The sequence below is a fragment of the Limulus polyphemus genome, unplaced genomic scaffold (assembly GCF_000517525.1).
Source record: "Limulus polyphemus unplaced genomic scaffold, Limulus_polyphemus-2.1.2 Scaffold46, whole genome shotgun sequence".
NCBI classification, from domain to species: Eukaryota; Metazoa; Arthropoda; class Merostomata; order Xiphosura; family Limulidae; genus Limulus; species Limulus polyphemus.
The window spans coordinates 439399-467285 of NW_013665656.1; the positions used below are offsets into that span (position 1 = coordinate 439399).

Genomic DNA, 27887 nt, shown 5'->3' on the forward strand with positions numbered 1-27887 from the left:
ATGGCAGTGGGTTGTGTTAAGTAGCTGCCTTCCCTCTAGTCTATCACTGCTAAATTAGGGATGGTTAGTGCAGGTAGCCTTCGTGTAGTTTTGTGCAAAATTCAAATCAAACCAACTGTCACTTTCACCATTATTAAATTCTCTAGACATTATCTTGCCTGTTCTGGAATGAATTAGTTTATGAGGTAATGGCAAGAATAATGGTATCATCTTTGACGTGATGCTTCTCTTGAATTTTACAGTCACAACGTGATGAACTCACAAGACATATAGTGCAAATATTTAGTAAATAGTTTACCATATGTTTAACCATATCATGTATATATATTTTTGCTGCTTTTATTACATTTTATCAGAAAGTATAGAAAATATCTCCTTGATATATAGTGATTATAAAATTATTACAGATTTCATTTTGCTGAGACATGGTCAGCTATTATGACATATCTTGTTCAGCTGTTGAAAAACTAATTGGTCATCTAAAAATTTTTTTAACTTTCTTTGTTAGTTAAGAAATAAAGTCCTCTAGTTTGTGGTTGAATAAACCTGACCTTCATGGAGATATCTAAACAGTTAATTTTTTCTGTGTTTGTAAAAAAAAAATATTTAAGTAAGATTTTTGTAAATATAATATTTGTTTTAGCATTTTTTTGGAAACAATTTTTTGTGTATCCTCATGATGTTTAAGGATAAATATGGCATTTTTTACAGAATCCTGTTAGATAAAATATAATTAGCAATACTTAAGCCTTTTATACTTGTGAGCTTTGATTATAATTAGAGAATTAAATCCAGGCAAAACTGTAAATTCGTGAATACAAAAACAAGATATGAGTATTTATGAACTTTGAATTATTCTGTCAAGTTTTGAAGTGTGTGTAAAGTTATATAAATTTTTGGACTGAGCAGAGTTGGTTAAGTTCATGAACTCTGAATTTCATTGAAGTTTGTGAAAACTGAATAGAGTTTTTGTGATTTTATCAACCCTATGAAATTAAACTATGCATTTGTGTCCTCAAAACCAAGCTTTGTGAGTTGCAAAATTATGAATTAAACTATGGGTTTGTAAACTTGATTCATCGTCGAATGTGGAGCAAGTGAAGTAGATTTATGAACTAGACTAATTTGGGACCCTAGAACCCGTTCTAACAAATTGCCTTTAGGACATGATTAATTGCAGTTGTGTTAAATTAGTTAGTGTGATAGTTGATTAAATGAAGTTTTATGGATAATCTGGTTGGTGCATGGTCACTATAAAAAGAGTTTTGAGATTCTTTGATATTTTGCCTTTATCTGGATTTGTAATGGTGTGAGCTTTACTAGTTAAAAATGATTACGTCTTTAGCTCAGATAGTCTAATTTCATAAGTTTGTAATTTTTTATTTCTTGAGATGGGATAACTGTTCTTCATAATTTGTTTCTTTAGTTCATATTATTGCATAGAAATTATTGGGTAATAAGTATTTTCCACATATTTCAGAGTTTTAATCTAGAGCTAACTTGAGCAAAAAATAAGGCCCTTTCATACAAATTCTACACCCAAGAAGAGGGAATCCTCAATAGCTATGGCTGTATTTAGATCTCAAATCAGTCAAGAGATGGAGCTATGAGCTAAAAGTTTGAACTTGAAAAAACTCAGAACCATTCTATGAGCTGCTATGCCATGGCTAAAAATCCATAAAAATGACTTCTAGATTCATAATAATTACTTTGTGGGATCTTAATTCTTAAAACTTGTAAAATATTTTTTCATAGGTTTGTGTCAATTTGAAGTTATAATAGAGATTGAAAAAATATGTTTTACATGATAATGAGTGTTCATAGAATGAAGCTTGAGGGCTTCATTTAAAAACATCAATATGAATCCTGTAAATTTCCAGTACAGTGTAAAAGTAGCTATAAATCAATAACAATGGAATTATAAAAATTAAGCTGCTATAACTATACAGTGTAGAAATGATGAAAAGGCATAAAGGGATATATTTCACATTTGCATTTTATTTAGAATGAAATTTTGAATATAGTAAGCTATATATGTTTTTTTTTTTTTCTTCTCAGTTTTACGTGTCATATGTGCTACTGTAGTCATTATATCAGTCGTCCTTGCAGCTGTAAATGAGCCTCTAAACTATAACAATAGTGTGGGAGGAAGTTGTTGTCATTACATAGACTGCATGCTTTACCTGTGCCTCTGTCATTGTGTGTTTTATGGATTCACTTTATTAAAACCAGGTAGTGAGAGTGCTATTGATTCTTACTCATGATACATCTAGATGTAGGTATACATTTTGAGCTTTTGTAGAAAGGCGTATTATTTTATAAAATCGTCTTTTTTTTATGCAAAATAACATTTTTGTAAATGAATACAGTACATGTAGATGTATATGCTATTATGTAAAACAGGAGTTTGATTAGTTTTATGACTGTGAAATGGGAAGTAATTGTTAGCTGAGTGCTTCATGTAGATGTATGCAAAACTTCTGGACAGAAAAAAATTTAAAAGTTTGTTTTGGCTTTTTTTTAAAAGTTGTATTGTTTTGATGTGGTCATTAATAAAAAAAACTTGTGTATTTGTAAAATGGATGTTTGCTTTTCTCTGGTTTTAGTAAAATTGAAGGGGAATTAAATGAAATGTCTTCAAAAAGAAGTGTGTTGGCAAAACGTAAAGAATTTAATGAAAAATGTTGTATCCTGTGTTGTTCTTCCTTTAACCTCCTGTTCAACAAGAAACTGCCTTGTCGGGATTGTCATTTCTTTGTATGTCGTAACTGTGCCTCCTGGGAAAGCCAAGAGAAAGTCTGGTTATGCCGTGTATGTGAACAACAAAGGTAAGTGTACGAATCATACTTTGCTTGAAAAATAGGTTAACAGATCAGAAACAATGATATATTGTTACATTTAATAAGTACATCTATCTTTTATAGATAGTTAGGGGGATAATAGAAAACTCTAATGAGCAATAGAGTCTTTCTGTTAGTTAAATATCAGTGCTGTAAAGAAAAATGAAAAGTAGATCATAAAGCATAAAATGAACCTGCGGGCTCTTATTGTGAAGTAGAAATTCATAATGGAATATAGGAAACCGTATCTTGCACATGTTCCTTATGGTGAGTGGAAAAGGCAGAAGGTATTGAGCATCTACAGCAGTAAGTTAATTTTTGTAGAGAAAAAAAAATTGTCTATTTTAATGACACTTATGATTTGTTTTGACAAATGGACATATTGAGTTGTTTTATTTTTGAGGGGGGGGTGTTGAATTGCTGAAGTGTAAAAAAATGAGTTAAAAGGTATCCTTTTATGGTCTTGAAGAATGAAGCTATAGTTGGATTGTAAAAAAAATAAAGAAATAGAGAAGTGTGTATGTGTGTTTCAAAAATGTTTGATTTGGCAAGAAGTCTCCATTATTTTCCAGATTTATTTTATAAATTATTTTTGAAAAATGTTCTGCCATCATTTCTTTGTCTCAACATAAGGTTTTGGGAAAGGTGGAAAAAGGTTGTTGCCTATATATTTGACTGATCTAATACATCCCTAAATGAGTGAGACAATATATCTGGTGATTTTTGATTTACAGTTAAAGTGCATATGTGTGTTTTGTTGTAGAACCAGTTCTTGTAAAACAAGATTCCAATGTTTTTAAATATTGTTTAAAAAAATAGATCATAAACATTACCAAACCAACCTTCAAAAAGTAAATGTTTGTGTAATGAAAGTTCTTGATGTATTCTGTGAGAAATCTGATTTAATGATTATTGTTTATTTGTTAGTTATTCATACTTCATATCAAAAGAGGGTGTCATTTTTGTTTATACATATAGGCTCTCACTTCGAATCTGTTTTATTGTCATGTTTTTCAGGTAGCCTTAAAACTTGCTTATTCCTAAAGTTTTAGATTTTAGATGATTATTTTTCAAACTTCACTATTTGTGAGATGAGTGTCTTATTGACGTTTTCATGACCAAAACATTTTGCCATCATCATTGTCTGTATGTGATTGTCATTTTTCTTACGACGAAGAAATTCAGAAAAAAAATTTATAATTCAAAAAATGATGTAATAATCTCATCATAGTTACTCATTCTTTTACTGAAAAATTTGAAAGTATTCAGGTTATTAGCTTTCAGTTTGTTTTTCTTCTTCTTAAATACAACTGAGATGTTTAGGAATATATTTGTGTACACATATGGAAGCTAGTGTTATATTCTCTACAGGGTGTTGTATTCCCAGTCGTGTGAATGGTTTTATGATCACATGAAGCAGAGGTTCAAGCATTTTGGAAGTGCAAAGGTTCTCACTACGTTATATGCGGCAAAAAAGGAATGTGAGTATAATGAATAATGGTTAAAAATGGCCAGAAAAAATAAATCTATAAGTACATTTGTAATTAGCATGTATTTTTAAAAAGATGCTGATACATTGCTCTCACAAGTTATTAAGATCCTGATAAAATCAAAAGTTTTATGAGTACAAAAGTAATATTTTTTTGCTCTTAACTTACTATTTGTAGAAATTGTTTAGGTAACTGTAGGAAATTGATTTTATGCTTTAATATTTGAAGAAAAATGTTTTTACATTTTTATTTTATCAGGTAATAGTTTAAAAATATTTGTTCCTCTAAGGTGTAGTAATCCTGCTATAATTATTATAATTTTTGCTAAATTTTTAGATGCACTCTATTCTTTATGAAATGTATATCACAAACTCATTAATACATTAATAATATGCACGATTAATCAAAATTTCCCAATGTCTAGCTTGTATCTTGACATTCCTTAGTGGTAGTTATTGACCTGTGCTTAAGAATATGTTTTAACAAAAGTACTAGGCAGGATAAGGCTTAATGTTTTACATGCTGGCCGATGGGTGCATTGTAAGAGTGATGGTCAAACCCCACTATTTATTTTGAGTAGCACAATAATGGTAATTGTTGCTGTTGCTTTATCTGTCAGTTCAAAATTAGGAATGAAGCACAGATAGCCCATATATAACTTTACACAAAATGTCTTAAAGTACTTCCTCCATTTTGTTTTTTCTAAATGTACTACATGTAGTAAATGAAGCTTTGCAATAAATGTTAGAGAGGTTTTAAAATATAAATTGAAACATTAGTCATTTCTTTTTATACTACAGAGAAATAGATAATTTTTGAAGATAGGGAAATGTTAAATATTACTGTGCATAAGAGTTTGTGGTATGTTCTGATAGAAGTTGATGTAGAAATACTGACGTGTCCCCTTTTATTTTCTTCTGAAAACTTAGTAATGAAAAAACACAAGCTAAGTTTACAAAACTGGGCTTTTTTTTGTAAACAATAACAGTATACAAGTAAAATAATTGATAAAAAAATTCCTTAAAGTTTTTTAGTTTTTTTTTTTCAGTTTCTCAACTTACAAGTTCAGGTCTGCTTGACTGTTATTTTTCATTAATTATGCTGTAGTATGTAATCAAAAATAAATATTATTTAGAATTTTTTATTGAATATTTCTGTATAGTACAAAAATATTCCAAATATTCAGAGTAAAATTGAATAGCTAATGTTAGTTAACTTTGATACCCTATCTTTTTCTTTTAAATTTTACATTTATTATCAAAGTATATTAAAATCATAAGTAAAATTTTTTTTACTTGTGTATGTATGCAAATCATTTATGTTATACTTAGCAACCACTTTTTATTTATATGGTAATGTGACTGTAGTTTTAATTTTAGAATCATTTGACAAACATGTATTTCATGTTGTAAATGCTTTACCAGTACTACTGCAGCTGAACAAGCTTAGAAAACTTGGTAATTGATATCTTTTCAGTTGTAAGGTACATTATATATTATGTTTATGTATGTTATTGTCTACTCACCCTGTACCTCTACTGATGATTGTGTTTGGACAGCAGCAGATAGTGAAAATGACTCAGGATATGGTCCTAGCCCTTCTGTGGTTTCATCAGATGGGTTAGGGAAGCCTTCTAAGTCCCTTTTTGCTGTGTTTTCAACCAAGTCTGCAGCAGAACATACAGAGACTGCCTCAAATGCAGGTAAGCTGCTACCAGTTACACCTGTCGCTGTGTTTTTTGTAAGTAGCTCATTAGAATGCATGTTTTGTACCTAGATGGGTTAATAGTGGCTACCCCTATATGCATTGCTGGAGTTACAGTGTGTGTATCTGGTTTTACATGTACTAAAGTTGTTTATCTACTTTTTGGTAGGTTCTTGGCATTTGAATGTACAGTTGCAAGGTTTCCAGGGTGGGAAGTATTAAAGCAGTGAACACTATTCAGGAAGGATTCTGTATTCTAACATGCTTGTCTCTGAAACATGATATTGTAGGAGTTTGTTATAAGTTTATTACATAGGAATAAAAACTGAATAATAGAATTATGGGTAATTATGGTGACATCTTGCAAAACTAAACTTAGTAAAGAAAAGTATAAAAATAGAAATTTCATCCTATTAGGAGTAGAAGAAAAAAATTGTAATTTTGTTAAGATGGAGCAAATGTAAGTATTAGTTGTGATTTTGTAGGAATATGGTTTTATAAATTACTTTTAAATGTTGAGTTCTTTTTTAATGCAATTTTGTCTTTTTAAATACATGAAAAAGTTCATGATTACATAGCTAGTTTTAATTCTAAGTTATACATAAGTTTGCCAAAAAGTCTTTTATGATATCTTGTACTCCCAGCAGATAATTTTATTTTTTACAAAGAGAAAAAATTCTCTATGTGTAAGGCATTTTGAACAGTTAATAATTAACATTTTTAACCCATTCTTTAAGAACTGTTATTGTACAGGCATATTAAGATATGTAAACAGTCAGGAAGGTGGACCCACTGCAGTTTTTCTTAAAAAGAAAAAGGAAGAGAACTGTAAAGAAATATTTATTGTTGTAGGAAATCTCTATTACTATTAATGAAGATTTTCATTCAGGTTTTATATCCTTGACATTTGTTGTTTAAGTTTGAAAACAAAGAAAAACGTCATGTAAATAGAGACAGCACTATGCTGTAAAAGAAAGGTTATGAAACTTTCATTCTATTGTGTTTTTGAAGTGTGTCATTTTACATGACCAGACTTTAGAACTTTGAATGAAATGTGTCATGATGTAGATGTAGCTCATTTCCACATGATTGATCACAAAATATTTGTATTGGACTGCATGCATATGTGTGTGGTTGTAGCTAGGAAAAGTAAACTGTGTGCAGAGTGCAAAAAATGATTACCTTGTGATTGATGACATGTTGTTTTGGTGAGTAAACTCTTAGGACACAAATAGTAGTCTTACATTATTTTGTAAGTACAGTAAAAACCTGAACCAAGGGCCACTAAAACCATATCATGAATGGCACAGATTTGAAACTTATTCTTGTTCTCAAAACCAATATTAGATTAGTAACTACCTTACAGGGAGTTAAGTAATTAGATTTCATGGTAGTTATTAAAAGGGTGTGTAATGGTTTTGTGTATTTCTTTTGTTATTAAAATCCCCTATTTCTCACATATGCATTAATTGTTTCAAATGTTTGTACCTGCAACAGACACCTTTAAGCAAGAATCATATCAAAATAGCCTAGGATAATAGTTTTTTTTCTGTGCCATTACTGTAGTGTTGATTTACTGTAATTTTTTCCCATTCTATACCAAAGTAAAACACATGGTTTAAAATACTTCTGCTTACATAAGTTTATATTGATTTTTTTGTACTCAGCTCTTGTAAATAAGGATGAAGACTTGTTTGATAAAGGACTTGAGGAAGTCAGACAACATATTGAGACAGTGATAGAAGGTTTTCTTGGAGAGTCACTTGATTCTGCACCTGTTGATAAACCTTATTCCCATCCACTTTGTGAGTTTTAATTTCTTTGATGAGGCTAAACATTGGCTTATAAGTAGCTGGTACATTTAGTGTAGTGTTTTCTTTACCAGCATATAAAGTAACAATTTTTACATCCATAAAAATATTTATATTGTATAAATTGGATATATGAATTTGTTAAAATCGAGACATGCTAATAAATGTAGAACAGTTGCTTTGTTTGTTTCATATTGAAATACTAATATGACTATGAAACTATTTTGTAATGTTGTTTGAGCCAAAAAACTGCATCTGTTACTCATCTTTCCTTCTTATGTCAATTAATATATAGCTTAAAGGTATTGATGATTATGAACTGTTTTAGGGTTATAAGTGCAACAAATAAAATGGGAAATATTGTTCTGTATTGATGATTATGAACTGTTTTAGGGTTATAAGCACAACATTAGGAAATATTGTTCTATATCACACTCCTTAAGTTGTTGTAATTTTAAATTTTGGCTTGAATGTGAAGTAGAATGAGAACATTCAAATTATGGCATAAAGTGAAGAATTACATACTTTATTTCCACTGGAACTAAAGTACCCTTCACTTAAAAAAATGGTTAGATAAGAAGCAATGTAAATAAGAAAATCCATTTTTGATACGTTCTCTTGTTTTTTAGCATGAAACAAACAAAATGATTTATAATTGTACTGTACATGTAACTAAAATCATGTATTATGGTTTTATTTTCTTAATATTTATGAAAAAATGTATGTTCTTCATAGGTTTACATAGGTAATTGTTATGATTGTTGGGATAAAAAAAAGTGAAATGTAAAAATTCATAATTTCATTTAATTTACTACATTGGAGAAAGCTTTTTGAAATTATGTGTAAATTTACACACACACACACACACACCCACCCATATATAATATCCATGGGTAGTAAAACATTGTTTAACTTAGCCTTATAAATAATAAACTTTAAATGTCATAAATTGGAAAGATGAGATATTCATATAAAGACATCTATATATGACAATAATGTTTAGTTTGTTAATTTCTGACAGACTTGAGATTATAGTAACAAAACTGACAAATTAAACTTTTTTAAACTGGAGATATAAAACTAAAGAAATTTCTTTCTTTGTTGTGTTGCAGTAATGGTTAGTGTTTTACAGAATTAACTTCTGGGATAGTGCAAAGTAGCAATTAAATAAAATTCAGTCACAATATTTTTAAAAATTTCCTTGCTAATGTCAATAACTATTATTGAGGAAAGGCCACTGTCACTTTCAGGTAATATCACATTTTAAATTTCCTCACCCTGTATATATACCCTGAGCAATCTAAACATAAAAGGCTACTAATACACATACACAAAAAAAGATTATAAGCTATTCAACATTTCCTTTTAGTGATGTTCTATATTAAGAGCTGTTTATCTAAACTATGACTTTTGATAAACAAGGTATCATACAAGACAGTGTTACCATCTTACCTTTCATATCTCTATAAAATTGTAACATTCTCAATAATTTGTGTTGTAGTTGAACAAAAATAAGAATCAATTGCATAACCTGAAAGTCATCCATAAAAATAAAGAAATTTATTAATGTATTGAACAATACAATAACTTTCAGGTAAGTGTTTTAGGAAAAAACATAGGTTCAAGAAATCAGTTTAATACAAAGATACAAAACCTTATAACCTGAGGACTTTCAAAAGGTGAACCTTTCTTCTTTGGGGGCAAACTGGGGATTCCTAGTTTGCCTCTAAACATGGAAGGTCCATTTTTAGAAAGCTCTCAGATTATAGGGTTTTGTACCTCTCAGGTAAGTGTGATATTAACCTAGTTGTTATCATTTGACAATAAATTACTAATAGATTGTACCAAAATTAGTAATGAAGTTTATTTAATTGATATTCTGAATTTTCGTAATCCTTCACACTGTAAAAAGTTCCTAATAATAAGATATTAGTGTTAAAGTCCATTTTTTATGAACAGTGCCATATGTATTTATAAGGTCTGTAAAGTTTTCACTAGGGGGGTGGGTGTAATTAAGGCTTCAGTAATAATCTGTAAGTGCAGTAGTTCAAGCTGTATATTTAGAAACTTTGCAATAGTTTTACAGATTTCTTCAAAATTTGTTGAATTGTGAACATTTTAAATTTCTTGCTTGGTTTAGAGAATGGTAGGCATGGTTAGCCACTTTTTTTTTCTGTTAATTTCGTGCATGTATATCTGCCTGGTTTCTTGCAGGATCTTAATTAATTCATTGGTGGTGGTTTTACTGACTGTGGATCTTAAAAGTGCTTGGTGGTGGGCTATATCCTTTCAACTCTGTAAGTTTCAAATCAGCTGTCAAAAGTATTCATCACTCAGAATTGAATTCTTCATAAGATTTTTACAAAATTTTGTTGTTTGTCTTCTGCTTTTTAAGATTTAATCAGGTATTATTTGTGTATCAATGGAAGGTGTGCATTTGTGCATAATATGCATGTATTTTATATGTTACCTGTTTTTCATTTGAGCTTTGTGTATAAAAATTTAGTTTGGCATTTGTTTAATTTTTACTTTATGATTTATATTCATTAGATTTTCTGTGTATTATTAGTATCACATAAATATATTTAGTTATAATCAAACTTGCTGATTGTCATATCTGCTGTTACGTATTTGTTATTGATGACTCAAGCTGGCAAACGTGAATTGCATGTATAAGTTTGAATACCTGTTTTGGTGTTTTTCATTCTATTCAAATAATAAGTGTTGGGCATAGGTCTGTCTGCATTTGAAAATAACTTGTATGGATGCTGGGTAGAGGAATGATATCAAGATACTGAAGTTAAACTCTTTGTACAAATTAAGTTTCTTGTAAACTTTTTTTGGTTACTGTGCTATATTTTCTAAGACCATATATAAATTAACTGACGCTTTGGCTTTCCAGATGAAATGATAATAAGCACCATATTTAATATTACAAATGTAAACTTAGTTAACTTTTGTTAGAAAGGAACACTGAACATTTAAAAACTAACCTAAGTTTAAATTATACCCATTGTCTTTATCATTTTTTAATATAATAGAGCACAATGTAGTACAAGTTCTTGGGGTTATTAATACAATAAGCACTGAGGTGTTTGACAGTATGTGAATTATTAACCAAATGTTTAGAAATATCATAGTAATTTTGGATAAAACCCTGGCTTTATGATAACTTTAAAGTAAAACAAACAAAGTGTTAAGTAAATGGTAATGTGTGCATTTTAATGACGTGCAGTTGTATGTGATATAAACTTCACTTTTGGAATCATACACTTATTGACACTGTTTATTTTCCTCTCAGTGTCATTGTCACTTTTGATTTCATATACAATACTTTTTGTTTATGCAGTAATTAAAATTCAGTTAGTAAATACTTTAGAGAGTTGTGCATTTGTAATCTAATTCAAATATTCACTCCTCTCTAAGTTCTGTCTGTCAAATGAATCATACAGAAGTATATTAACTTTGCTAGTTTTCAGCTGAGAAGTATGGTGGATTTCCTTCCTAGGTGTTGGTATTTCTCAATCATTGATAAAAGACAAAATGGAAACTGATATGACATATTTTTGGGTGGCTGCAGCAATGTGTGAATATGAAAATCATCAAATAAAAACCATTAAATTTAAGTTCACATCACTGCTCTTTTAAGTAATTGTTAAATAATACAAAAACGTTAGGAAAGTATACAATCCTAAAGTTGGTGGGGTGTTAGTATAGCTAAATTTATCTTATGAAATATTGCATGCATTTTAAGTGACATAATATTGTATTACTCATCCATTATTGTGGTTGGTTTACTGCTACATTTCTGTTCTGCACTTTTAACTTGTTTGCTTTGTACTTGACATTTATCAGTTTATTTTCTTCGGGGTAGATTTGTTATTTATAAAATGATAAACATTATAGCTGATAATTACTTTTTATATCATAAAGTTGATTGTTTTGACAATGTCATTTTGCAGAAAACAGGGACTGATTTCTATCATTCTGAGTAAAATAAACTGACAAATGATTTAAAGATAACAGTAAAATACCATGTCTTGCTGTTGAGCTAGTAATATAGAAGTTTCCTCTCAAAAAGAAACAAAAATGATAGAAGAATTATCAAAAAACATTTTTGACAATCTATTTTAAAGAGACTTGTTTTCCATTTTCCTGGTATAATCAAATAAAATTGTTAAGCAAGAGACAAACAATTTTTCCAACTTTAAAGCATCAGTCGAGTTTGTAGGTTATCTAAAACTGTCCTTGAGTGTTATGAAGCTGACTTTTAGTTTGTAAGCTGGATAACAGCCAAATTCCCACAGTCTAAAAGGCACCACTGAGCTTGTGGACTCCTTGAGACTGCAAAGCCTGGGACAGTCTTTTATTGAATATCATCTAGTATGTTTTGTAAGTTATTGCAAACAGTAAGTAAAAGGATATTTATATTTTTTGTGATTTCATATTCTGTCCTTCTATAGACATATTATAGAAAGTTTAAAAATATTTTATATCTTTTTATTGTGTACTAATGTAAAGAACTCTTGATATGATAAATTTCTTCCTGCAAGTTGTAGTGGTTTCTGGGCCACCTTTAATTGAAGTACAAGACAACAAAGTTTTTAACAAAGACTATAGTTTTGTAACTTCACATTTTCAGTTGTTAATTCTACAACATTTGTGTCAACTAGTATTTACATCACTTACTCACACACACACACAGGTTGTTTTTTATTTTTCATTTTACAACTTGGCTAGCAAGAAAATGTTGTGACTAGATTGTTTATAGTAACTTGTAAATAAACTTATGAAAATAATTTCAGCTAAGTGGATTAATAATGAGTAATTAAGTTTAGTATACAAGAATTTCAAATGATCCCTTAAGGTAGAAAGTAACTTGTAATTAACAAAGGGTAAAAATAGTACAAAGTTCAACACAACATCAAACCTAATGCATTAACGAGGTTTCTTCAAGTGTAGCTTTCTCTAATTGCATTTTATGAGTAGATTGACTTAAGTTCCTTTACAAAAGTATTGAGAAAATAAATTATTAAGCTATTATAGTGAATAGCATATATTAACCCTTTCTAGACCAGATTTCAAAATTTAATTAGAAATAAAAACTCTTTATTTCAACAATATTTTACTGACAAAAAAATTAATAATTTGTAACATTTATTTAGTGTAATTCATAAATAAATATTAAATGTTTAAACTTACATTTTTGCACAGCTTCAGAGAGTGTCATCTGTAAATAACCTACTTATAGATCTTAAAAAAAAAGAAAGAAATTCTATTTTTCCCAAAGCATGGTCTTTATTTGTTAAGAAGCTCTCGTACTTTAAAAATGTAGTTCTCAAGGTTTTGTTTTCAGATGTATATTTTTTTTCTCTTATTTTATTACTACAGCCTCTCATTTCCACTCTTTTATAACATTACAGAATGTGAAATGACAACTACTAATGAAGCTCTGCTTTGAAGTTTAAATAATATTGGATTGTTTACAACATTGTAGAGTGAATAAAGTGGTGTGAGAAGTAATTTATTATTTTGTGGGAAAGTAATGAGGCCTAGCATGTGAAAGAAAAAAAATGAAATGCAGTGGGAAGTTTAGAAGACTTGGGAACAAGACATAGATCTGGGCAATTTTATCATTTTGTTATCTGTTTTCTTCATTGCTGAAATTTTGTGTTAAATTATATTAAATTTTTTTATGACAAGACATCAATCAGGTGAGCTTTATTAGGCTCAAAGGGTATGATAGGTGAGATTAAAGTATTTGATAACTGAAACATGACTCAAATCCTTATTTATTGAATATAAGCTTATCACATTGAAACAACACCTATAAATAAAAGAACTTGTGATTTATGGAAATGTAAGTATCTTAGATAAAAATTGATTGCGACCAAGAATGATGTTAGAAAAAAGTCTTACCTTCTCTGACCTGATGCCATTTTGAAAAGTTGTGTCCGAGGTCACCAATAAATCTTTGTTAGTTGATGCAGTGTTTTTTTATGGTGTATAGCCAGAAGTTGTGTCTATTGCAATTCTTAAAGTAAAATATAAAAAGAAATATGTTAATATCAATCAAATTGAAACTGATTGTATATATAAAATGGAACTTTTTGATCAATGTGAAATAAAATAAATTCTAGAATGAAAGTCAGCATTTTAATGTTTTTCAGAACAGTATCTCACAACAAAAGTTTCAAAATTTCCCAACCTAAAAAATTATAAGAAAACTATATCAAATTATATGAATTTTCTAAAGCCAAAATTAGATATCATTTTTGATTTTTTTTCAGTCTTATACAATTTGCTTAATATTTTCACTGTGAGAAGGAAAAAATCAAGGAGATATAGTTTGCAGTAATAATGATAAAAAGTTATTAGCAGTGTTTGAAGGAATATTTCTTTGTGTATTTTGACTGCTCTTCTACTTCTTTTTCTTCAGTTTTTTATAATCAGTGACTCATGAACAGTGTTACATAACCTATCATTTTTTCTCTATTTACTTCAATCATTATGCAGTTATCCATTTTCATACCTTTCCTTACTAGTGAATGAGTGTCATCTGCAAGCAAGTCAAGGCTCTAACATGAAAATTAAAGATGATGGCATGTGGAAAATCAAACATGTAGAAGTGTTATTATACAATAAGGATTCCTGCATAAAGATAAATGAAACTAACCAAAATTGTGTAAAAACACGTAAATCAAGACGATTACACCTGAGTTTGGGGAATTGCGAGAGTAGTAGGAGAGAGAGAATGTAATTACACTCTTTTCACTACCATCAGATCTGTGTGTGTGTGCTATTCCCATTTCTTGAAATTTTGTCTGGGTAAGCCATGCAACTCAAATGGGTGATGCAAAACTGGCATGACACTGGCAAGTGAATCAGTTTGATTAATCACAGTTATAGTAACCCTCTGCACTTATTCTCACAATACATGATTGAAATGCATATATCACAACAGTAATAATGTGAATCTTCCTTCTGAAATATTTTACTAACAAAATTGCAATACTAACCAGCAGTTTGCTAGCATTAATTTTGAGCCATGCATAGGGTTTGATGATTCACATGAAGTTGATTAATCAAAATAAATGTGATTGATACAAGGAAACAGTGTTTTCCAAACTAGTTATGGATAATTTTTCATCAGTAATTCTGAAGCAGTTGAACAAACGGTTAGGTGTAAAGTTTGCATTATCTTGCAATTCAGATGAGTCGTGCTCTCTTTCTAAAGCTTCTGTAGATGTTTTGCATGTTTAATAATTATTTGAAGTTTGTTTTTTAAAGCTTGAATTTAGAAACATTGTACTGTTTCCTGTTTTTATTTTCCTGGTTTTATTTTTGTTTTGCTCGCTTTAAAGGCAGATTAACAAAAGCCCTCAAACTGGTAAAACTAAGTTATATGTTTTCTGTTTTGGCCAGTTTCTTTTCTTTTTTCTTTTTATTTTGTAACACTTTACAATGTATCTGATTTTAAGAATATTAACCACATCTTGTTGTAAAAGCTTGTGGCTGAGACTGGATGGTTGTTAACCTAATTCCACACATGTATGTGCATGTGTGTATATTCATTTATGAGTAACACATTGTGATCTGAAATGGTCAAACATGTTTTTTATTAAATAATTCAACCCTAAATGTAATGTTTAGAAACTTGTTTATGGAAAGCCAAGAAATTATATTAGCTGTGGAACTTTGGAAAGACTAAATAATATTTCAGTATTTACTTGGAAAATCATAATTTAATTTAACACTGTATTAAATGAGACAATAAAGTTTTTGTATTGATAACCATATAACTGAGCAGTCCTGTTGATCAAAAACATGTATTAACACTAACAATAAGAGATAAAGAAATAGGAGAGTGACAGCTAAATTATTAATCCATTGTAGAAGGTATTGGCAGGGTTTGATTAAACCTGCTATGTTGAATCAACTTAATGCAAGCTACTGTGTCTAATAACTTAAACTATTAAACATATGTTTCCTGTTTGTTATCTTAGATTTAGGCCTCTCTGAAATAGAATTGATAAGAGTTACTCAAACTTCTCTGTTGCATATTTTGCTAATTGTAAAAATCAAAATGGATATTTAACTAAAATTTTGTTTTTGTCATTCAACTTAGATATCCATCTTTTAAATGATCATCATACTCAGTTAGTTGAGGCTGTTACTTGCCTTTCCCAAGCACTGTACTTGGCTTTACAAAGTAAGTGTTTCTTTATTCTAGTTTAATACAACTTATGTTTATAAGATATTTTATTTTATTACAGGTAAGAAACTTAATACCGAGCTATTTCAACTGTTTTCATTACCAGAGACTTACATACACATGACACGATTGTTTTGTGTGCAGTACCTTAAAAAATACACGAACATGAATATATCTCTCTTTATGTCAATATTATAAATGTAGTATTATTTTTTATTGTCTTGTTGGATCATTTTATTTTAAAGAAATATTACATTAAAGCTGGTGTGATGTAGTTTGGCTAGTAAAATTGTTAAATAACTAAAACACTCAGTCTACAATGTTGGCATTTTGTAGTTCAGAAGGAAAGATTTTAATTTGTGTGCTTTTAGATGTGTTTACCTGTGATATTTTGTTTTTGATTCATCATTACTAAATATGATCCTTGTTGTTTCAAATTTACCACATCTGAAAAAGAAGAAAGAAACAATTCAAAGCATAAATCAATGTTTTTCTGCAATGGAATATGATTACAAAAGGCTTTAGATCCAAACTAGTTATTTACACATTATTATTAAGCTTCAGATTTTGCAGAGAATTATAATCTATTGTTGACAGTAAATTTATTACTTGTTTATTTCTGAAGAGAAATTTACTTAAAATCCTGACAAGTTATGACTACAGTTGCCAATATTTCAAACTACTGATCTTAAAAGACAAACCATACATTATTCCACTATGAACCAACTGATCTACGTTCCTTACAAACTCTTGGATATAATTACACTGGAGTTTATTACTAGACATTTCTCTTAATTATTTCTAATAAAGAATACATTTTAATTAAGAAAAATAAACCTAAAATGAAAAAAATATAAAGGTTGGCCTGTAGTGTAGAGATGTTGATTGTATTCTTAAGATATTTATATGTTTTGAATTTTGGCCAAGTCTTTATACACTTTCATAATACTTAAAATATGTTTTTTGACATTATAACGTGTATGTATTGATATAATACGATAGAAGAATACAGATATCTATAAGAATACTTTGATATAAGTATGAAGATGTATTTCATACACATAATATATCCTCTTCTGAGTCTTATAATTTTAATATTTCACTTGTTGATTTACATATATATATATATTTGTTACTTACAATTGTTGGGACAGGTTTTCAACAATTTAAGTTCAAGATGGTTTGGTATTATTTTCAGTATAACTCGAACATTTTAGATGTGTATCTATTGATGGTGTTCCAGTTTAGTTTCAGCTGGATTAATGAACTTGTAGGTTATCAACAGCTCCTGTCGAAGCTGTAATAGAGAAACATTGAGCTAATAGAGATAAGTTCTGGAAATATAGGTCATTATTTTGTTTATATTAATAGAGATCTATCAGATATAATTGTCCTTCTTTAACTGTAACAGAATATTTTTGTAACTTTGTTTCTGAAACTGTAAGGGAAAAAATCACATGGATCTTAATAAGGTTAGAGGCTATTGTGTAAAGGAATGGTACTCTCAAACATAACGTGATGTTCTTGAATACACTAGTAGGTGGTAGTCTTACTGTAAAGCCATATGAAGTGTTAAAAATGTGTGGGTATTTGTATATCTGTTGTGTGACTTAAAATATGATTTAAAATTTTTATTCCATGGTAAAATTTTTAAGTTGTATATATTTCTCCCCAGAAAAACCTTTTGAAAATGGCATTACACCAACAAGTGCTCATGCAAATCTAAAACAAGTATTTCAGCGAATAACAGAAGAAGCTTCAGAATTGCCAAAGCTTGAGGCAAGCTTCAGAGTTCCATGTTATTAGTGTAGCCTGTCTTAAAATGAAATAGTTGTTTTTTATAGGTGATAAAATATGATAAAAATAGACATTATTGTCAGCTCAAAGTTTATCTAGCCTGTTTAATTGTGAAATTATTTGAAGGTTTAGTGAGGTTTCCATTGAAACAGTACTTTCAGATTTTTTGTTTATTATTATTATTATTAAAAATGTGTAGGTTAAAATAAAAAGGATAAACTTCCTTCTACAAGTATTTAATAAATAAGTAATATTATTTAAAAAAAAAATAATGATGTTCTTGTGATAAATATTTTTGCATGACATTATGGTTCAAACAAAATATTTAATACTGTAAGTAGAGGATCTTAGCTTAAAACATGTTGCCTTTTCTTTCTACATGTTAATTGATTGTTTTATTTCTTGGTTAGTAAGAAGTCATGTTTATACTGTGAAATATAAACAGGAAATACCTTTGTAAATGATACTTGTCCTTCTCCAAATATTAGAGGTTGTACTATTTTTTTGTTTTATGTTAATTTTTTAAGATTTTTATTTGCTATAAGGGTTATTCTTCCATTAACAAGTGGTATTCCACGTATGTTGTAGAAATATATTAGGAACTAAATAATATATTATACTGTACGTGACATATGCCAATAATAATGAAGTTTCTGGCAAATTAAACTTAATGTTTGTACAAAGGTTCATGAGGATGAGAACATTGTTGGAAGCCGAAGGAGTTCCAGCGCATCTATTTCTACAAATGGAGGCTTTTCTGATCTTTTCACATCCTATGAAGAACTAATAGCTACAGCAATAATCAACAAAGTTAGTATAAACGTGTCTGGAATTATGATAACTGTATAATAATCAAGAAATTGTATGTAAACCATATGTATAATTTGTGACACCAGTAATCAACAATGTTAAACTCTTGTAACTTAATAATAATCAGAACAATCATCAAGACACTTTTAGCTGTGATTATAATGGAATCATAGGAGTAAGCTACAAATTGATTAAAGGGCAAGATAGTACTGAAATACCAGAGAAACCAGTGAATGAGTTTGATATATACACATTTGAATTCTTAGTTTGATTACATTCTGAGTGAAAGGCTTTTTAGTTGTGCCTACAAAAACCATCCTAAATGAACACTTATCTCAATCCACTTGAAAATAAAGATATAGCTTTAGTCAGAAACCTGTCTCATTTGACTGAGGTGCCAGTTGGTCAGAAACATGATGCTGTCTTCACCATGTTGGCTAACAGTTAACCCTATGTGCATGGGTGGGGATGAAAGTGTGCATGCCATGACCTTTTACAGAGTGCCATTGGGTATTTGATGTCAGAGTTATCAACTGTTCATAGTAGAGGATAATAAATATCAGATACAGTATACAGGGATACTGAAAAAAGCTGTAGGTATGCATTTTGTAGGCTCTGGCAAGAAGTTATATAAATTGTATTATGTAAAAAAGTATTTCTATTCTTAATGTGAATATCACCATGCACTCTGACTTGTCAGAAGCTGAGTCAGACCATCTATCACTGGTGTTATAAATTATTACATTATTGATGTAATAAGTTTTCAGAAAACTGTGTGTGTGTATGTGTTTTTCTGTATAGTTACTTTTGCACATGTTATTTCCCTTATAATCTGTTAGGACTAATCTAATGATCGGCATTAGATTTGTAGGTTTGTGTTACATACCTTTTCTTTTAACGGTTAGAGTAATTCTAATTCTCTGAAAAACAACAGTTAGTGACTATTTAAGGAAGGCTCTGAATGAACAGCCTGCTGGTAAAGTTTTAAAGTTAATCTATAAATTTTGTGGATGATTCATTAGTAATGGTACTTATCTTAATTGAACTTTAAAGTTTTTTTTTAATTTTACCTTTATTTTAAATGCAGATAGTTTCCAAGCAACAGCAACAGTACAAAACAGAGACGGATTCAACTGATGTTCCAGATTCTGGCCAACAAACGGTAGAAAAGAAATGTTGCAGCCCAGTTGCTGAAATGCCATCAGCAAATATCAGTAAGATTTTTTTTCTTTGTTGTTTATAGCCATAATATGTAAGATAATTACATACTTCTTTCAGTCTGTTTTTATTGGTTATTTTTTGTTAAACATACAACTGCAGAGAGTGTTAAGCATAATATGTAGTGGCAAAAATATGAATATTTTGTCAGATTAAAACATTAATTGGTGGAATGAATATTGAATTGTAGGCAAAGCCAATCAGGTACAATATTTGGTGAACAAAATTGGTGAGAGAAACAAGTATGAATATATAGATATAATATTTGGTATTAAACTTTAACTTGTTTCTGTTATGTAAGGACCAACAAGATGTGTTTATTGGTAGGTAGAAGTTGCGTAAATATAGACATACACAGCCATTATTTATAGTTTAACTTATTGGTAGGTAGAAGCAATTTATATATCAACACACAATTATTATATACAATTAGTTAATTTTGTTTGGCCCCTCAGTGGCACAGCGGTGTGTCTGCGGACTTACAGTGCTAGAAACCGGGTTTCGATACCTATGTTGGGCAGAAGACAGATAGCCCATTATGTAGTTTTGTGCTTAATGCAAACAAACAATTTTGTTTGACAGGATGAACTACTGAATGTATGGGGATAGAGACAGGTGGAAATGTTTGAATATAGGAATCTAACAATTAATTACAGTTTGTTCATGTTTGTTGACCAATTAAATCAGTGTAGATGTAAGCACTCAGCTATTAATTATAGTTTCTGTGTTTGCTGACAGTTGAACAAGTGTGGATATATACACACTCATTTATTAATGACAGTTTGTTCATGTTTGTTGAAATATGAAACCAGTATAGATAGAGGTATTTGTTTGTTAATTATAGTTTGTTCATATTTGTAGGCATATAAAAGTACCGTGGATATTATAGATGTAAAGCACTTCATTTGTTGATGTACAAAACCAGTGTGGATATTATAAATCTAAAGCACTTGATTTGTGATGTATGAAACCAATGTGAATATAGACATAAAGTGCTTCATTTGTAAATGTACGAAACCAGTGTGGATATTATAGATGTAAAGCACTTGATTTGTTGATGTATGAAACCAATATGAGTATAGACTAAATAAGCTTCATTTGTTGATGTATGAAACCAATGTGGATATTATATATGTAAAGCACTTCATTTGTTGATGTATAAAACCAGTGTGGATATTATAGAAGTAAAGCACTTGATTTGTTGATGTATGAAACCAGTGTGGATATTATAGAAGTAAAGCACTTGATTTGTTGATGTATGAAACCAATGTGGATATTATAGAAGTAAAGCACTTGATTTGTTGATGTATGAAACCAGTGTGGATATTATAGAAGTAAAGCACTTCATTTGTTGATGTATGAAACCAGTGTGGATATTATAGATATAAAGCACTTGATTTGTTGATGTATGAAACCAATGTGAATATAGACATAAAGCAGTGAATTACAGTTTATTAATGTTTGTTAACAGAAGTATGGATAAAGGCAATCAGTTATTTATTTATTAATTTGTGTACATTTGTTAACAGATGGAACCAGTGTGGATATAGGAACACAGTCTGATATTAATGAAGCTGCCATTACTGACACTGATAGTAGCAAAGCTGTCAGTACAGATAAAGGTTTGAGTGAAAGTGAAGAAAACAGTGAGGATGACTTGGAATGGGCAAGAGGATTAGGAAAAGAGCAAGAACCCATTGAATACGTGGTAAGCAAATAAAACAGAAAAAAGAACTTGGAAAATTTATACATTTCTGTGATACAATCTGCATTTGCTTTTCATGAAGAAAATATCATTTTTTATTTTCTAAAAAGAAATTAACCTTTTTTATATTTTTTGGGACATTTTTGTTTCTTAAGAGATCATGGCATGATAATGAGGTCTTTTGAATTTAAATTAAATAATCATTTTATTTAAAATATTGTAGATATTTTGGCAATATCTAGTCCATATGTGATTATAGAATTTGTACCTATATATAGTAAGAAATATAATATATAATTGGTATCACTAGGTAGAAGAACAGGTTGAAGAAATTACAGAGGCTTTCACAGACTCTGGGGAAGATGAAGAGAGAACTACTGAAGTTTATAGCTTGGCAGAATCTCCTATTACTAAAACAGTGGTTGAAAGGGATACTAATGTACCTGACCTGGATGTCTTATATGCTTGGGACCTATCTGATTGCAGGAGGGTGCCATTTCCTGAGCTTGGTGTGGACATTGTTGCAGGAGGAGACTATGAGGATGATGAAGATTATAATGATCCAGGTCAAAAGTATTCAGATATTACATCTTGGGAAGATAACTGGTTGTTTCAGAAGAAGAAATTGCCATTTGGGAATTTGGGCTTTCGACGAGTCACCCAGTATTATGATCCACTTTCAATGCTCATCCCTAATCCTAGTGAAACAGTAAAAACAAGAGTTGGTTCAAGGTAAACTAGAACACACTATTCATTTTTATTTAGGACTGTGTTATTGTTTTGACTAGTTTAGTTATATCATTCAGAAGAAAGTTGTTTGCATTTGTTTGTTGTTGTTTTTTTTGACTGGGCAATTTGTCATACTCATTATAACTGTCATTTTATGTAAAGAATTATTCTTAGGGTTTTTAATGGGTTTTTTAATACATAGATCCAGAAAGAAAGCTAATGAATTACAGTAAAATAATAAATCTGCTTTCCTTAATATTAGTTTATTCAGTTTTGACTGAAAGGATAAGTCTTCATAAGTATTTAAAGGATGTAGTCTGTGCAAGAAGATCGAAGTATTGTCAGTGTTTAAGATTTCTGTGAGGCATCTGAAGATTGTCACATATTCTTTGGAACAGATTCCTAGAAACGTTTTAGCTTCTTGTCGATGTTCATTTTTCGTCATGCTTTTATTCTTTGTGTAGATGAGAGCATTTTGTATATGTTGTGGTAAGTAAGTAAAATATTGTATAAAATGATTTTGTAATCTGGTTTGTATCAAAGTATAAGCATTGCAAGAAAGCTTCAAAACATTTTCATAAATTTTAAGTGCTTTCAAGCTTACCTATAATTAACTTCATACATAATGCTAATTTAAATTCCATGAAAGAAATTGGATATTTACTTGAAGGTTCTTTATTTTTTTGTTTACATATCTCCCTCTCTCACACACACACACACACACACACACACACACACGTGCGAACATCTACATGTGGTGTGTGTGGAGTGGGTTTATTGTAAGATGTTACATTGTTAATAATCAGTTATTTAGTGATTTGCAAAGTTATTGGAAATACACTGTGATGTTTCCATGAAAAACTGTATGTCAGATTTTAATGTTTCATTAATTTTTAGTAATAATACACGTTGAATGATTTAAAATGTATTTAAATTCCTAGGTTTTGTGCATTTCTACATTTTTTTGTAAAAAAATGTATCTAATATTTTGTTATATTAACTTATTTATGAGCTGTTTCCTGTTGGTTTCTGTAACACTTTCTTAACCAGAAGGATGTCACTGATACTTTTTTCCTTCGCACAGTTGAAATACTTTACTATATTTCATGAAACTGAGAATAAACATACTAAATAGAATCTAGTTTTAACTTGGAAGTTCATATAAATTGATTTAGTTTTTATGTCATGAAATATCTAAATTTTTGTTGCAAGAGACTTTTTTTGAAAAAAATATTAAAAATAATTATTTTCATTCTGGGATTTAAATTTTTTTTTCTGGTTGATCAGAAAGTTCTATTGTATATACTCAGTCAGTTTCAACTTGATTGATTTTTATTAATATATTTCTTTTGATACTTTATTTCACCATTTGCAATAGTCACCACCTTGGATTATAAAATGTAAAAAGCACCATATAAACTAACAAATATTTATCAGTGGACAAGAACTTGTCCATTCAAAATAGCATTGGGATAAGCTAGGTAACAGTGTTTTTGGTTGAGATCAACTTATATCTCATAAACATAATTTATTTCAAAAAATAATTAGTTCTTTTATATGTGGGCTCGGGATGGCCAGGTGGTTAGAGCGCTCGACTCGTAATCTACGAATCGCGGGTTCGAATCCCCGTAACACGAAACATTCTTGCCCTTTCAGCCTTGGAGGTGTTATAATGTGATGGTCAATCCCACTATTCCTTGGTAAAAGAGTAGCCCAAGAATTGGTGGTGGGTGTTGAAGACTAGCTGCCTTCCCTCTAGTCTTACACTGCTAAATTAGGGATGGCTAGCACATATGGCCCTCGTGTAGCTTTGCACGAAATTCATAACAAACAAACAAACAAACTTTTATATGTGCATTGTTTGAATATGGTCAACTTAACAATGCTATTCAGTAAATAAGGATTTGAGTCATAAAGATATTTTGCCATTGCCTACCATAATTGCTAAACCTAACTAAATTTACAAATGTCTTATCATAGAAAAAAATTTCTGCACATTTCAAACAAATATAAGTAACACAAGTCTTCTAAACTTTCCATTAACATCCATTGTTCTTTGCAGGTGGTAGGTGTAGTCACTTTCCTTGAAAACCATAATGTGCTTATCATGCCATTTTATTCACTCTGCATTGACGTAAATAGTTTATAATCTGCACTATACAATGGGATTTCAAACTTGCCTGTAGCTATTTTCAAAGCTGAACTTCATTAGTAGCAGTTCAGATCAAATGCTGTAAGATTATAATGGATGGATACAAGAGGCTGTATTAATAAAAGGAGGAAAATCAACTGAGAAATGAAACCTTTACCATCTTTTGAGAATTACATTATAGTTTCTTAGCAAATGTAAATATGTGCTTTGGGATGAGCAGAAGTTAAAAGAAAATTGATAAGTGTGTTGTGTACAGAATTGAAAGTTTGAACATTTATTTCATTTTTTTGTGAATTACACCAAATAAATATTAAAAAAATTACAGAATATTAATTTTAGAATATTTTCAGCTAAAAATTAAGAAATAAAAATAGAATTATTATATTTATGGAGATTTTGAAATTTGATATATAGGAGTGCACTTGTCACCTGAAACATTCTCACGGGTCATAATAGGGTTAATCCCTTAAACCTTTAATTCAGAACATCTAATACAGCAATTCTTTAAGAATGATTTTGTTGTTGTCATTTTTAATTCAAAAATTCAAGGACTTTATCTAGTAAAAAGACCTTTAATAGTAACTAATTTTTCAGGCAGTATTGCAATACAATTATGAAACATTATTAAATATCCAGCAGCAGTAGTTGTATAGTTGCTATTTCAAAATTTGTTACTTAAAAACAAAGTTTGGGTAATGTGACTGTTTTGTAGCATTGTATTTGGTATCTTTTAGCTTTTATTTAATCTTTGAGTCAAATAATTTAAATGTAGGATGATCTAGGAAGGTTGAAAAAATGCTGATGATTAAAATATGTTTGGGTTCATGATTATAGATGGTGAGTGTATCTTAAAGTAAACAAGCAGCCATAAGAAATATACATGTAAAGCTTTTTTAAAGTAAGGCATATATTTGTCTTAAGCATTTAATTTTGTGAAATTTAACACTTGAGACAATTTAGTAATTATGATATTATAATGGTTCATTATATATATATATATATATATGTTGAAAAGCTTTTGCGGGTAAAACTCCAAGGCCTTCATCTGAGTAGTACCTGCATGACTAAAACTTAACGGAGATGTTCGAATAATTAGTTCATAAATATTTTATTTTAATGGACAGAAAGTTGTTGAATTGGTTGAACAGTATTTCAGTTCGTCAGGTTCTGTATTTTGGGTTGGTGGAATAATTGTCCTTAAATTAAACTTATACTGTAGTTAGTTTTCCTAAAGCAAAAACAAGATTGATTAAGACTTCAAAATTTAAGGAATTTCTCTTCTAGGGACTTGGATGAGCTGTCAGATCTTACGGAGAGAAACTCGGCTGGATCTCCGGACTTGCAGAGTGATAGCGAATCTGAAGAAGAAAGTCTGTCTCCAAAAATAGAAGCATGTCCAGAACTGCTCCAACTGGCTAGGAACATTGTTTCTGAGTTTGGACTTATAGGGAAAGAAAACTCTTCCGAAAGAATAGTCAATGAAAATCGGGTTTCACCTATTAAAAACCAAGTTTCTCCAAGTCAATTTCAGGTTTCTCCCAATAAGAACCAGGTTTCTGGCAATAAAGATAACCTTTCTGACTTTCAAAAACAGCCTTTATCCTTAGAGTGCCCTGTTCCAAAACCACGAAGAACAGTTTCACCTCTTCCAACCAAATTGCAGCTTTCTGTTCCTGCTTATCAGTCTCCAAGTTCAAGAAAACCACCAACTTCCAATCCACGTTTTGTTGAAGAACCGGACAGTGTCAGTATTCATGAAGGAAAAGTTGCTCGTTTTCTCTGTAGTGTTTATGGCTCAAGGCCACTGGATGTAGCATGGTTCAAAGATGGTGATCTGCTTACTAACGGTGATAGGTATCAAATATGTTTCATGAGAGGGAGACATCTTTTGGAAATTTATGATTCAGAGACAAAAGACTCTGGAACTTATTCTTGTGTGGTGTTTAATAATGAAGGTCAACATTGGTCAGATTTCACACTGAAAGTTAAAGGTAAGTTTTTTTCAGAAACAGTAAACTGTAACTGGTAATTTGTATTGAAATGTTTCAATGAATAGTAAAATTATTATACTACATGGAGATCAAGATTCGAGTACTGTTTGCTTCTTTTCTGACCCAAATTTTGACAGTTTAACAAACTAGAGAAATCCATTGTTTATATGCTTCGAATATGTGCTTCTTAAAAGTAGATAGAGATTCTACCTCAAAAATCACCAATTACTACATTATCAAAATTTAACTCCTTGGTGTTATTAACAAACTCAAAGCTGTCTTTCAAGGTGTAATCATTATATATATATATTTTCCTTTAAACCATTACTTAAAAATTTGGATAAATTAGTTATAATATCCAATATTTGATATGATAGTTGTCATTGGACATTTTAGTTTGTGTATTTTTGATAATCCATAACGAATATCAGCATGTGAACCAGTTTGTTTTATTTCCTTGTATAATTGCTCTTTTATAACATTTTCTTTAACTTCAACAAATACTTACAAAACTTTATTTCTCTAGATTTAGTTGGATCTTTTCTAGAATCCAAAATTGAGTAATATTTAGAATTGTAAAGACATTATTATTATTTTCTTTAAGATTGCAATTTTATTACCTTTAACAAGCTTAGTGATTATGTTATCCTTATTTTTGCTTAACTTCCTTTATACCTGCATTTCTAATAAGTTAGTATGGTTTTAAGTTAAAATCATACACACTTAAATCATTAAAACCACTACTAGATATATGTGTACATATGTTATTAAAGTTTGTACGTGTCAAAGGATTAATCTGAGTTCTTCAATTTTTAAAAGATTTAGATCAAATCTTATTCCTCTGAGATAATACTCTCCTTTCTGTGTCAATTAATTTATAATTGAATGAATTTATGATGACATCATTGATATTTGTTAAAAATGATTCACTTATTTAACTGTTTTTTAAATATAAGAATTCCTTATTTTGTGTTACACTTTTTTTTAAACAAATTATTATTATCATATCTTATAATTTCATTAATCAAGAAGAAAAAATCTACAACTCAAATTCTTTAATTGTAAACTTTTTTTAACAATTAGTTTTCTAATTTTGTAAAACTTTTATGTTTAATTTAAGCTTCCAAGAAACTTTTAGGTTTTTTTTTTTTACTGCTTCAACTGGCACTGTTAAAATTAAAATATTTTGGTATTAATTCCTATACTTTACACCTATTCAAAAAGTTGAACCTAAATTACATTTGTTTAACATAAATCTTTTCACGTTTTCAAAATCCCTTTATTACCTTTCTGCCATGTCATGGATGACACATATTACGGATTTATTTTTTGAAAATCTCAAAGAGGGTAAGAATTTGAAGACTAATCATATCATGAAAAATATTACCTAATTAGAGAATCATTATACTCATGAATGAACCAAAA

At 29.6% G+C, this 27887-nt stretch overlaps 1 protein-coding gene across 6 annotated transcripts in view; it reads left to right on the plus strand.

Annotated features, from left to right (window-relative positions):
- Positions 1-27887, plus strand: part of LOC106462420 — a 90776-nt gene that overhangs the window by 37576 nt on the left and 25313 nt on the right. For 4 of the 6 annotated variants that reach the window (XM_022390057.1, XM_022390082.1, XM_022390079.1 and 1 more), the window contains exons 3-13: positions 2607-2828; positions 4212-4321; positions 5889-6032; positions 7702-7839; positions 15974-16057; positions 17736-17839; positions 18542-18667; positions 19755-19881; positions 21415-21593; positions 21901-22322; positions 25756-26462. In XM_022390057.1, coding sequence (XP_022245765.1) covers positions 2607-2828; positions 4212-4321; positions 5889-6032; positions 7702-7839; positions 15974-16057; positions 17736-17839; positions 18542-18667; positions 19755-19881; positions 21415-21593; positions 21901-22322; positions 25756-26462 — 2363 coding nt within the window. The remainder of the gene's footprint in view (positions 1-2606; positions 2829-4211; positions 4322-5888; positions 6033-7701; positions 7840-15973; positions 16058-17735; positions 17840-18541; positions 18668-19754; positions 19882-21414; positions 21594-21900; positions 22323-25755; positions 26463-27887) is intronic. The other 2 variants (XM_022390067.1, XM_022390076.1) reach the window with 2 other exon arrangements.